At 35.9% G+C, this 12,528-nt stretch overlaps 1 protein-coding gene across 1 annotated transcript in view; it reads right to left on the bottom strand.

Annotated features, from left to right (window-relative positions):
• Positions 1-322: 322 nt before the first annotated feature.
• The window catches only part of LOC119529774 (glutamyl aminopeptidase), a 92,223-nt gene continuing 80,017 nt past the window's right edge, over positions 323-12,528 (bottom strand). The window contains exons 19-20 of the mRNA XM_037830468.1: positions 1,729-1,807; positions 323-1,121 (exon numbers count right to left, since the gene is read on the bottom strand). Coding sequence (XP_037686396.1) covers positions 969-1,121; positions 1,729-1,807 — 232 coding nt within the window. The 3' untranslated portion in view covers positions 323-968. The remainder of the gene's footprint in view (positions 1,122-1,728; positions 1,808-12,528) is intronic.

The following is a 12,528-nucleotide window of genomic DNA, read 5'->3' as shown; positions in this document are numbered from 1 at the left end:
TTTCACAGTTGGATTGCAAGGTGAGGTCAGTCAAGTTCTAATTCCATGTAGTTTTATGGAATAATCAGCCTTTCTCTTTCCTGACCACTTTCCAATTATTTAACCATTTTCTTCTAAAATCCATGAAGCAGAGTTAAGTACTACACTCCCTCTAATTTCATAGCATATTTGAAGGAGATTTGTAGGGATTGGAGCAAGATGACTGAGTACCACGCATGAAAAAGACCAGGTTTCTTGAATCATATTTGTGACATGTTAAATTATTTGGAGAACACTGCAGCCATTTTTAATCAAAAGTAAAGTGATACAGTAAAACAATAAATTTTTTCCAGGTAACAATTCATATTTATTTTAAAAAGGAGAGGAGAGTTCTCTTGTTGATTTTGTAGGAGCAAAGGTAATAGTCAGACATTTCTTTGGCTAATTCATGCTGTCTTTGAGTAAAATTTAAGGCCAAGTTACTTTGGTAGCATTTAAAATCGTAAGACATGTGAATAAAATGATATTAGGTCTGTATAACTCGGAATAATAAAATAAAGATTAAAATGGTAATATTGGTCCCTCAAGTAATGGTATTTAAACTTGAAAAATCAATCAAGAAAGAAGATTAAGTGGTGTTTCTTTGGTACTAAAAATGTAAAGCTAAGACCAAAGTGTTCTATTTTCACAGATTTAAGATACATAAAGAATGATATTTAAAGACATTAAAATGACTGTTAAATTCTCTTTAGTTGGTGAAGAATGTCCTATGAAGTACACTTAGAGGAAATCCCTGAGTATATTAAAGACTCTATTAGTACCTTTCATCATAACAAAAAGAGGAACAGTTGAAAAGCTTTGCAAGGCATATAAACAGAAAAGCAGCATCTGTATATAAGACTCCCTCCATAGTGCTTATAATCAGGCCGCCAAATGCTTAATAGGATAAACAATAGATTCACAAAATTAAAATATGATATTTGAACACATTAACTTAAACGAGGTAAATCAAAAAACCATTCTCTGATGGTGTTTCTATTTTGTTTTAGCCACTCAATATTGTTTTTCACTGTTTCAAGCACTTGTTTCCTAGGTTTTTCTCCTGCTCCAGCTTCTGGGTATTTTGCAAAAAAGCTCTCCATCTAGAAAAGAAAGGGAAATAGTTAGGAAAGTCATTTTAAGCCAAATTGTTCTTCAAGAATTTCAGCTGCAATCTGGATTTGTTTCCTCCCTCCCTGGAAATTGAGTATCATTTCACAACATTGAAATACACCTCTTGGTCCCTCATTCAGATTTAGTCCATCTCATTCAGATTAGCAATCATTACCCATGACTTTTGGACTCCTGGCAAAATATCAAGCCAAAAGGGCTTGACAGGTTGGAGACAGAGAGTAGCATAGCAGAGGTTGCTTGCCCACTTCTGCTTCTGCTGGTTTCTATATCTTCTGTGCATTCGCCAAGGTGTTCCCTGCCAAATCTGGTTTGTGGAATGATGGTTCTGCTCAATGGTCTCATATAACCTTCTACCCCTCCCAAGGCCTCACGTTTCTCAGCTTTAAAAGTTTGTTTCTTGGTTACCGGATTTTTTTCAAGTTCACAAGAAAAATGTGTGCATTTTATTAAATACAAGTATTATTTCTCTTTCATGTCTTCTGTGATTTGAATGGACAAAATACCATTTCTGTTTGAAAAAAGAGTTTAATTTGATTTCTTCCTGGGCAAGGATTATAGAGTAATTTATCTTCATACCTGCCAGAGTTGTAGTTCAGTGTTGAATGGTTCTGCTATCGTGACAATCCGACCAAGGTTTCTGTCATTGAGTGTATATCTGAAGAGAAATTTAGGGCAGTAAAAGGGAGTATAAGTGCCTAGAACTTTAAATATTTTCTCTAGATGCAGATATTTCTTTTTTATTCTATGAGTTTTTAAAAATTAATTGTCAAAGTAAAAAAAAACACTGGAAATAACATTGTACACTTAATTCTTGTCAGGAGAAATTCTGTACTTCTTTTTGTAGACAGATTCACACCACTTTCCTAGGTGTAGCAGACTGCTAGTTGTATTCCCCAAGTCTGTTCTTTTTTTCCCCATACACATAAGCACCCAGCTAGAGACTACATTTCACAGAGAGGTGTAAACATATGACCCAATTCTTATCAAACAGAACACAAACAGAAGTGATATGTGCAACCTCAGCCTCTTCACTCAAATAAAGGGAAACTGTTGCCTCAGACTACTTTTCTTTCCTCCTCCCCCAGTTTGGAACATGGAAGTACCAGGGAGCCAGCTTGTCACCAGACAGGATGATGTTCAAGGAGATGGTTGAGTTATAAAAGGGAAGTAATTTCAAAGCCTGAATTGTCTGTTGGAGCATAGCCACGTTAAAACTTGGACTGCTTACTTCAGGATTCCAGCCTGAGTGAGAAATTACCTTTGTTTTTAAGTCTCTGTATTTATGAGTTTCTGTTACTGCAGCTTAAACTTTACCCTAACTAACACATGATACATTTCCTACATCTTCCTGAAGTTTGAATATGGATATTAATTCTCATTTCAAAAGCTTTGTTAGCTAATTGCATGTTCAGGGTTGTGATCTGTATTAACTTGTCTAAACAAAGATGCCTGAAGTAAGTGCCAAAATAGAATTTGTAGAGATGATATTCTATTCCCACCCCTTTTGCTATTTCACTTCTTAAGAGCAAGTATCAGAAGCTTCCCTACAGACCATAATACAAATGGTTGTGTTTATGGTCAAAAATCCTATCTCAACTAATTGCAGTGCAAGAGAAACAACCACAAAATTTTTTGTATAAAACCTAAACCCTTGGAATGCTAGGGAGAAATAGAAGAAAATATGTAGAGAGATGAGCAAGCAGTAGGAGAAAATTTACATTAAAAAATTACCAAGATATGGGATACTTTGAGTGTTCTTTCTTACTTTCACTTTTTATTTCCATTTTTATTTTTTATTTTTTGGAGCGATGAAAATGTTCAAAAATTGGTTGTGGTGTTGAACACACAACTCTACGATGAAATTGTGAACAACCGTACACTTTGGATGATTGTATGGTATGTGAATATATTTCAATAAAATTACCTTAGAAAGAATCACCACAGAGCAAAAGAAGAAACCATGAAGATAAAAATAATAAGGTGCATTGCATACAAATTTAAAAGCTTTATACAAAAAGTCCTCTACAAATAAAAATAAAGTAAAAAACTAAGTGGGGAACAATAGTTGTAACATATATGATAAAAGGGCAAATGCTTTCTCTATATAAAGAACCCTTACAAATTGGTAACTGGGAGAAATATACCAACATGAAATTAGCAAAGGACTGAATCAGCAGTTTACAGAAGAAATATAAAGTGAAAATGTACCAGTGGGAAAAAGATGAAATGTTCTAGTAATTGACTATGATTCTCAGTGTACTAGTTCCGATACCCACTCTGGTTACCAACACTACTGAATTTAAGTCCACTATGTCATTCATCCTTTCTGTCAATCAATCATTATCCAAAATGCAAGACCCTAAGGCATCTATTTTCTAGTACATTGTCCCTTTTTAATAAAATTTGTGCCTAAAGCTCCTTGTATTTTAATCCTTTATGTCTAGCAAAACCCCAGCTTTGGATGGAATCAACTGCCCATTTTCTCTGGTTTGCACCAGGTGACAAGTTTTGCCAAGGGAGGTCACTCAACTTTCTCCATATTATTGAACTATAAATTCATGCACAACAATCTTAAATGGTCCCTCCACACTAAAAGTCCTCCTACATTACCCTGGCAAATTCATTCTCTTCCTCTTCGAATTGCCTTTTTCAAACGTTTTCACTCTTTTCCACCTTCCACTCACTCTTTCTCTTCCCTCCTTCTTTTCAAAGATGATCTTGACTTCTCCTTGACAGAGAAAATTCATAGTAACTCTTACATCTTTTAGCTTCAAACATACCAATAGACATGACACACCCTTCTCCTGTCACCTGTGCTTTGGTTCTATTCCTCCCTACTTTTCTTTGAATTTTTTTTTCTCTCATATGGCAAATCTTTCATTCTCCACTGGGTCTGTCTCATCAGCTTTTAAATATATTAATTATGGTAAAATATTTTTCACATAAAAAAAAGAGGGGCACCCGTCCTTTGATCAACATCTGTCTCATTATCTTTTCTTTTGCCCTCCCCATTGACAGTCAAATTTCTCAAGAGATTTCTCTACATTTCTTGGCTCTGTCTCCTTATCACTGATTCATTTGTCAGTTTGCTTCGTTTTGGGTTTTGACCCCATTACTCGACTGAAAAACTCTTTCTCGAATTTAATGGCTTTTATGCCAATAAATATAAAGGACTTTTTTCAGTCTTCAATTTATTCAAATTTAAAATAGTATTTAACAGGGGATCATAACCTCCTTTATAAAATCACCACTTGCATGTCTTAAAAGAGTCTCACAAACAACATATTTTCCAAACTGAACTCATGTTTCTCCCTCTGCAAACCTTATCTTTTCTAGAAACCTAGGCATTATCCTTGTTACATCACTTTCCTCTCTCATTTCCAATCTACCATCAAGTTCTAAATGTTATTGTTCTTATTTCTTCATCTTTACCACCACATCCATAATCCATTCTACCACCTATTTTTTTTTCAGACTTGTACCCCACTTTATTTCAGGGATATAGGTCATTTGGTAGTTTTCATAGGTTTTTTTTAAATGCAGTTTTATTGAGCTATATTCATACACCATATAATCCATCCAAAGTGTCCAATCAGTGGCTCACAATATCATAATATAGTTGTGCATTCATCACCACAATCAATTTTAGAACATTTTCATTACCCCCAAAATATAATAAAAATTTAAAAAAATTAAAAATAAAGATAAAAATACAAAAGAACACCTAAATCATCCCATACCCCTTATCCCCCACTATTATTTATATACTTTTCCATTTTTATTTTATTACTCATCTGCCCATACACTGGATCCAGGGAGTGTTAGTCACAAGGTTTTCACAATCACATGGTCACATGATAAAAGTTATACAGTTATACAATCATCATCAAGAATCAAGATTACTGAATTACAGTTCAACAGGTTCAGGAATTTCCTTCTGGGTATTCTAATACACTAGAAACTAAAAAGAAATACCTGTATAATGCATAAGAATAACCTCCAGAATGACCTCTCGACTTTATTTGAAATATCTTAGCCACTGAAACTTTATTTTGTTTCATTTATTTTCCCCCTTTTCAGGGGGAACTTACACTCTGCGGAGTCATGACCCACATGAGTTAATCTGCAGAGTTGGCTTAGAGATTCAGGCCACATCTGAACAACAAAAGAGGTTCTCTGGGGGTGACTCTTAACAAAGTCATAACAAGACTTAGCTTTGCTATTAGAGAGATAAGCTTAATGAGGGCAAGCCCCCCTTGGAGGGCCTGACTTATTACCACCATCTTTTGCTGGGACTTCCACAATAGCCCTCTAACTCGTTTGCCCCACCTAAGTCTGTGCTTCATCTTACCACCAGAGCTTTCTACTCAAAGTAAAATTGATCATTTCACTTTCTTACTTAAAACTCTCTAATGACTCACCATAACTCTTAGAACAAAAGCAAAAATCTTAACTTGATTGAAAGGATTGGCACTTACTGCCCTCTTTCTCCATGGCAGGTCTTCAGGCAGGAATTCTTATCCTCATTCATCTAATTAACTTCTAATTAACTCCTGCCCTTCCTTCAGAACTCAGCTCAAGCATCATCAGCCCTTACCTCCAAATTCTCTTGACTTGGTCAGTTCCCCCTTTATAGTCTTTCAGCATTACCTTGAACCTATTCTATCAGCAATTACTACAGTTCTAAATACATGTATTTGTGTGATTCTTTACTTAATATTGTTCTCAGTCACTATACTCTAAACAATGAGGACAGAGATCCAAGTCTTTCTCCTCACTATCGTATCCCAATACCAAGAAAAATGCCTAACCCATAGAAGGGGGTCCATAATACTTACTAGATGAGAAAATGATAATTTAACATGAGATATTTTTCATCTATTCAATTAGCAAAGATATTTTAAAATGACAACACTGAGTATTGATGAGGATTAGAAAAATATGCAGTTACTAATAACATTTTTCTGGATGGCAGTTCTGTAACATTAATCAGAAATCCTAAAAATGAATGCATCATTTAACCCAGCATATTACTTCTAGGATTGTATCCTAAGGAAATTTTCAAGGACATTCAGCAAGAACAAAGAGATACAGTTTCAAAGATTTTGTTCATCAACATTATTTTAGTAGTGAAAAGTTGGAAACAATTCTATTGTCTGTCCAGCAGTTAGGGATTGGTTAAATAAACTAAGATACAGTTACACATTAAAATACTATAAAACCATTAAAAATAGCATTGAGAGAGCATACATAAAGACTTGAAAAGACATTAATAATATAGGATTATGTAAAACAGGTAGGTTATAAAACCATATGTACGAGCTACTCTTTCTGTAAATAAACAAGTAAATGGTCACAGAACAATGACTCAAGGAAAAAGAGTAACATGACAACAGGATTTATTTTTAGGTGGTGGGATTACAGCTGATTTTTGCATTCTTATTTTTTGCTTATATGTTTTTTGAACAAAACATATCTCTCTATAATAAGAAAATGGGAATTTTAAAGAAAATCACACTTAAGTTGCTATAATGACAACATTACATAGATTCAAGGAAAGTCTGCTAATTGCAGATAATAAAACAATTTTTTTCAGTAACCTTCTATAATTTTTTTTTTTTTTTTTTAACTTTCCCTTCTTTTTTCAAATCACCTGTATGAAAAAAAAAGTTAAAAAGAAAACAAACATACAATAAAAGAGCATTTCAAAGAGACCATAGCAAGGGAGTAAGAAAAAGACAACTAACCTAAGATAACTGCTTAACTTCCAACATGTTCCTACTTTACCCCAAGAAAGTTACATAATATAGCAACATTTCAGTGAACTTGTTCCTACTACAACCATCAGAAATTAACAGACCATAGTCATTTCTGGGCATCCCCAGAACGTTAAATAGCTTATCTGTTCTTCCTGGATTATTGTTCCCCCTTCCTTAATTGCTCTCTACTGCTAGTTCCCCTACATTCTACATTATAAACCATTTGTTTTACATTTTTCAAAGTTCACATTAGTGGTAGCATATAATATTTCTCTTTTTGTGCCTGGCTTATTTCGCTCAGCATTATGTCTTCAAGGTTCATCCATGTTGTCATATGTTTCACCAGATCGTTCCTTCTTACTGCCGCGTAGTATTCCATCGTGTGTATATACCACATTTTATTTATCCACTCATCTGTTGAAGGACATTTGGGTTGTTTCCATCTCTTGGCAATTGTGAATAATGCTGCTATGAACATTGGCGTGCAGATATCTGTTCGTGTCACTGCTTTCCGATCTTCCGGGTATATACCGAGGAGTGCAATCGCTGGATCGAATGGTAGCTCTATCTCTAGTTTTCTAAGGAACTGCCAGACTGACTTCCAGAGTGGCTGAACCATTATACAGTCCCACCAACAATGAATAAGAGTTCCAATTTCTCCACATCCCCTCCAGCATTTGTAGTTTCCTGTTTGTTTAATGGCAGCCATTCTAACCGGTGTTAGATGGTATCTCATTGTGGTCTTAATTTGCATCTCTCTAATAGCTAGTGAAGCTGAACATTTTTTCATGTGTTTCTTGGTCATTTGTATTTCCTCTTCAGAGAACTGTCTTTTCATATCTTTTGCCCATTTTATAATTGGGCTGTCTGTACTATTGTCATTGAGTTGTAGGATTTCTTTGTATATGCAAGATATCAGTCTTTTGTCAGATACATGGTTTCCAAAAATTTTTTCCCATTGAGTTGGCTGCCTCTTTACCTTTTTGAGAAATTCCTTTGAGGTGCAGAAACTTCTAAGCTTGAGGAGTTCCCATTTATCTATTTTCTCTTTTGTTGCTTGTGCTTTGGGTGTAAAGTCTAGGAAGTGGCCTCCTAATACAAGGTCTTGAAGATGTTTTCCTACATTATCTTCTAGGAGTTTTATGGTACTTTCTTTTATATTGAGATCTTTGGTCCATTTTGAGTTAATTTTTGTGTAGGGGGTGAGGTAGGGGTCCTCTTTCATTCTTTTGGATATGGATATCCAATTCTCCCAGCCCCATTTGTTGAAAAGACCATTATGGCTCAGTTCGGTGACTTTGGGGGCCTTATCAAAGATCAGTCGGCCATAGATCTGAGGGTCTATCTCTGAATTCTCAATTCGATTCCATTGATCTATATGTCTATCTTTGTGCCAGTACCATGCTGTCTTGGCAACTGTGGCTTTATAATAAGCTTCAAAGTCAGGGAGTGTAAGTCCTCCCACTTCGTTTTTCTTTTTTAGAGTGTCTTTAGCAATTCGAGGCATCTTCCCTTTCCAAATAAATTTGATAACTAGCTTTTCCAAGTCTGCAAAGTAGGTTGTTGGAATTTTGATTGGGATTGCATTGAATCTGTAGATGAGTTTGGGTAGAATTGACATCTTAATGACATTTAGCCTTCCTATCCATGAACATGGAATATTTTTCCATCTTTTAAGGTCCCCTTCTATTTCTTTTAGTAGAGTTATGTAGTTTTCTTTGTATAGGTCTTTTACATCTTTGGTTAAGTTGATTCCTAGGTACTTGATTTTTTTAGTTGCTATTGAAAATGGTATCTTTTTCTTGAGTGTCTCTTCAGTTTGTTCATTTCTAGCATATAGAAACATTACTGACTTATGTGCATTAATCTTGTATCCCGCTACTTTGCTAAATTTGTTTATTAGCTCTAGTAGGTGTATCGTTGATTTCTCAGGGTTTTCTAGATATAAGATCATATCATCTGCAAACAATGACAGTTTTACTTCTTCTTTTCCAATTTGGATGCCTTTTATTTCTTTGTCTTGCCGGATTGCCCTGGCTAGCACTTCCAGCACAATGTTGAATAACAGTGGTGACAGCGGGCATCCTTGTCTTGTTCCTGATCTTAGAGGGAGGGCTTTCAGTCTCTCACCATTGAGTACTATGCTGGCTGTGGGTTTTTCATATATGCTCTTTATCATGTTGAGGAAGTTTCCTTCAATTCCTACCTTTTGAAGTGTTTTTATCAAAAAGGGATGTTGGATTTTGTCAAATGCTTTTTCAGCATCTATTGAGATGATCAATTGATTTTTCCCTTTCGAGTTTTTAATGTGTTGTAATACATTGATTGTTTTTCTGATGTTGAACCATCCTTGCATGCCTGGAATGAACCCCACTTGGTCATGGTGTATGATTTTTTTAATGTGTCTTTGGATTCGATTTGCAAGTATTTTGTTGAGGATTTTTGCATCTATATTCATTAGGGAGATTGGCCGGTAGTTTTCCTTTTTTGTAGCATCTTTGCCTGGTTTTGGTATTAGATTGATGTTAGCTTCATAAAATGAGTTAGGTAGTGTTCCATTTTTTTCAATGTTTTGAAAGAGTTTGAGTAAGATTGGTGTCAGTTCTTTCTGGAAAGTTTGGTAGAATTCCCCTGTGAAGCCATCTGGCCCTGGGCATTTATTTGTGGGAAGATTTTTGATGACTGATTGGATCTCTTTGCTTGTGATGGGTTGGTTGAGGTCTTCTATTTCTTCTCTGGTCAGTCTAGGTTGTTCATATGTTTCCAGGAAATTGTCCATTTCTTCTACATTATCCAGTTTGTTGCCATACAGTTGTTCATAATATCCTCTTATAATTTTTTTAATTTCTTCAGGATCTGCAGTTATGTCACCTTTTTCATTCATTATTTTGTTTATATGGGTCTTCTCTCTTTTTGATTTTGTCAGTCTAGCTAGGGGCTTGTCAATCTTGTTGATCTTCTCAAAGAACCAACTTTTGGTGATATTTATCCTTTCTATTGTTTTTTTGTTCTCTATGTCATTTATTTCTGCTTTAATCCTTGTTATTTCTTTTCTTCTACTTGGTTTAGGATTGGTTTGCTGTTCATTTTCTAGCTTCTTCAGTTGATCCATTAGTTCTTTGATTTTGGCTCTTTCTTCCTTTTTAATATATGCGTTTAGTGCTATAAATTTCCCTCTTAGCACTGCTTTTGCTGCATCCCATAGGTTTTGGTATGTTGTGTTCTCATTTTCATTCGTCTCTATATATTTAGCAATTTCTCTTGCTATTTCTTCTTTAACCCACTGATTGTTTAGGAGTGTGTTGTTTAACCTCCAGGTATTTGTGAATTTTCTAAGTCTCTGATGGTTATTGACTTCTAATTGTATTCCATTGTGGTCAGAGAATGTGCTTTGAATAATTTCAATCTTTTTAAATTTCTTGAGGCTTGTTTTATGTCCCAGCATATGATCTATTCTGGAGAAAGTTCCGTGAGCACTAGAAAAGTATGTGTATCCTGGTGATTTGGGATGTAATGTCCTGTAGATGTCTGTTAAATCTAATTCATTTATCAGATTGTTTAGGTTTTCAATTTCCTTATTGGTCTTCTGTCTGGTTGATCTATCTATAGGAGAGAGTGATGTGTTGAAGTCTCCCACAATTATTGTGGAAACATCAATTGCTTCCTTTAGTTTTGCCAATGTTTCTCTCATGTATTTTGTGGCACCTTGATTGGGTGCATAGACATTTACGATTGTTATTTCTTCTTGCTGAATTGCCCCTTTTATTAGTATGTAGTGGCCTTCTTTGTCTCTCAAAACATCCCTGCATTTGAAGTCTATTTTATCTGAGATTAATATTGCTACACCTGCTTTCTTTTGGCTGTAGCTTGCATGAAATATTTTTTTCCATCCTTTCACTTTCAATTTCTTTGTGTCCCTGTGTCTAAGATGAGTCTCTTGTATGCAACATATTGATGGTTCATTTTTTTTGATCCATTCTGCGAATCTATATCTTTTAATTGGGGAGTTTAATCCATTTACATTCAACGTTAAAACCGTGAAGGCATTTCTTGAATCGGCCATCTTATCCTTTGGATTATGTTTGCCATATTTTTCCCTCTCTCTATTAATATCCTTTATTGTACCCATACCGAATCTCTTTAGTACTGAACCTTTCTCCAAGTCTCTCTGTCCTGTCTTTGTTTCTCTGTCTGTAGGGCTCCCTTTAGTATCTCCAGTAGGGCAGGTCTCTTGTTAGCAAATTCTCTCAGCATTTGTTTGTCTGTGAAAAATTTAAGCTCTCCCTCAAATTTGAAGGAGAGCTTTGCTGGATAAAGTATTCTTGGCTGGAAATTCCTCTCTCTCAGAATTTTAAATATATCGTGCCATTGCCTTCTCGCCTCCATGGTGGCTGCTGAGTAGTCACTACTTAGTCTTATGCTGTTTCCTTTGTATGTGGTGAATTGCTTTTCTCTTGCTGCTTTCAGAACTTGCTCCTTCTCTTCTATGTTTGACAGTGTGATCAGTATATGTCTCGGAGTGGGTTTATTTGGATTTATTCTATTTGGAGTTCGCTGAGCATTTATGATTTGTGTATTTATGTTGTTTAGAAGATTTGGGAAGTTTTCCCCAACAATTTCTTTGAATACTCTTCCTAGACCTTTACCCTTTTCTTCCCCTTCCGGGACACCAATGAGTCTTATATTCGGACGCTTCATATTATCTATCATATCCCTGAGGTCCATTTCGAGTTTTTCAATTTTTTTCCCCATTCTTTCTTTTATGCTTTCATTTTCCATTCTGTCATCTTCCAGGTCACTGATTCGTTGTTCAACTTCCTCTAGTCTTGTACTATGAGTGTCCAGAATCTTTTTAATTTGGTCAACAGTTTCTTTAATTTCCATAAGATCATCCATTTTTTTATTTAGTCTTGCAATGTCTTCTTTATGCTCTTCTAGGGTCTTCTTGATTTCCTTCATATCCCGTACTAGGGTCTCATTGTTCGTCTTTAGTTCTTTGAGTAGCTGCTCTAGGTGTGTCTCTTCTGGTCTTTTGATTTGGGTGCTTGGGCTTGGGTTATCCATATCGTCTGGTTTTTTCATATGCTTTATAATTTTCTGTTGTTTTTGGCCTCGTGGCATTTGCTGTCCTTGATAGGGTTCTTTTAGGTTTTGTAGACCAGTTGAAGTCCTTATCTCTAATTTATCAGATCTACAGCTTCGTGGAGTACACTTTCTCTAACTAACCAGCAGGTGGCGTCCACGAGCCACCTGTTCTCCACAAGCCAGATCTCCCCTGCTTAGCCTTTTTGGTGAGTGGGGGAGTGAGTCTTGTGGGGCCCAATTGGTGTCCCAAGCTTGCGTGTGTAGTTGGTGTTGCCTGCCCTGTATGTGGGGCGTGTTTCTGGGCAGTCGGGGAGGGGGGGTGGCCCTAACAATCAAATCTCCCTGATGATCCTAGAGTTTTAAAGCTACTGCAATAGTCTAATCCTTCAGTTCAGTCCTGCCACAGTTTGTCTCTGCCACTGACCCACAAGTCTTTGGTATTGGCGTATGGCTCCTGAGACTTGCAAGTGGGCCCCTCTTCCAGGCTGTGCACCCCGGGTCCTCTGTTGAGGGATGACTGTGCTATGTCACA

The sequence above is a fragment of the Choloepus didactylus genome, chromosome 3 (genome assembly GCF_015220235.1).
Source record: "Choloepus didactylus isolate mChoDid1 chromosome 3, mChoDid1.pri, whole genome shotgun sequence".
Taxonomy (NCBI): Eukaryota; Metazoa; Chordata; class Mammalia; order Pilosa; family Megalonychidae; genus Choloepus; species Choloepus didactylus.
This window is presented reverse-complemented; position numbering and strand designations above follow the sequence as displayed.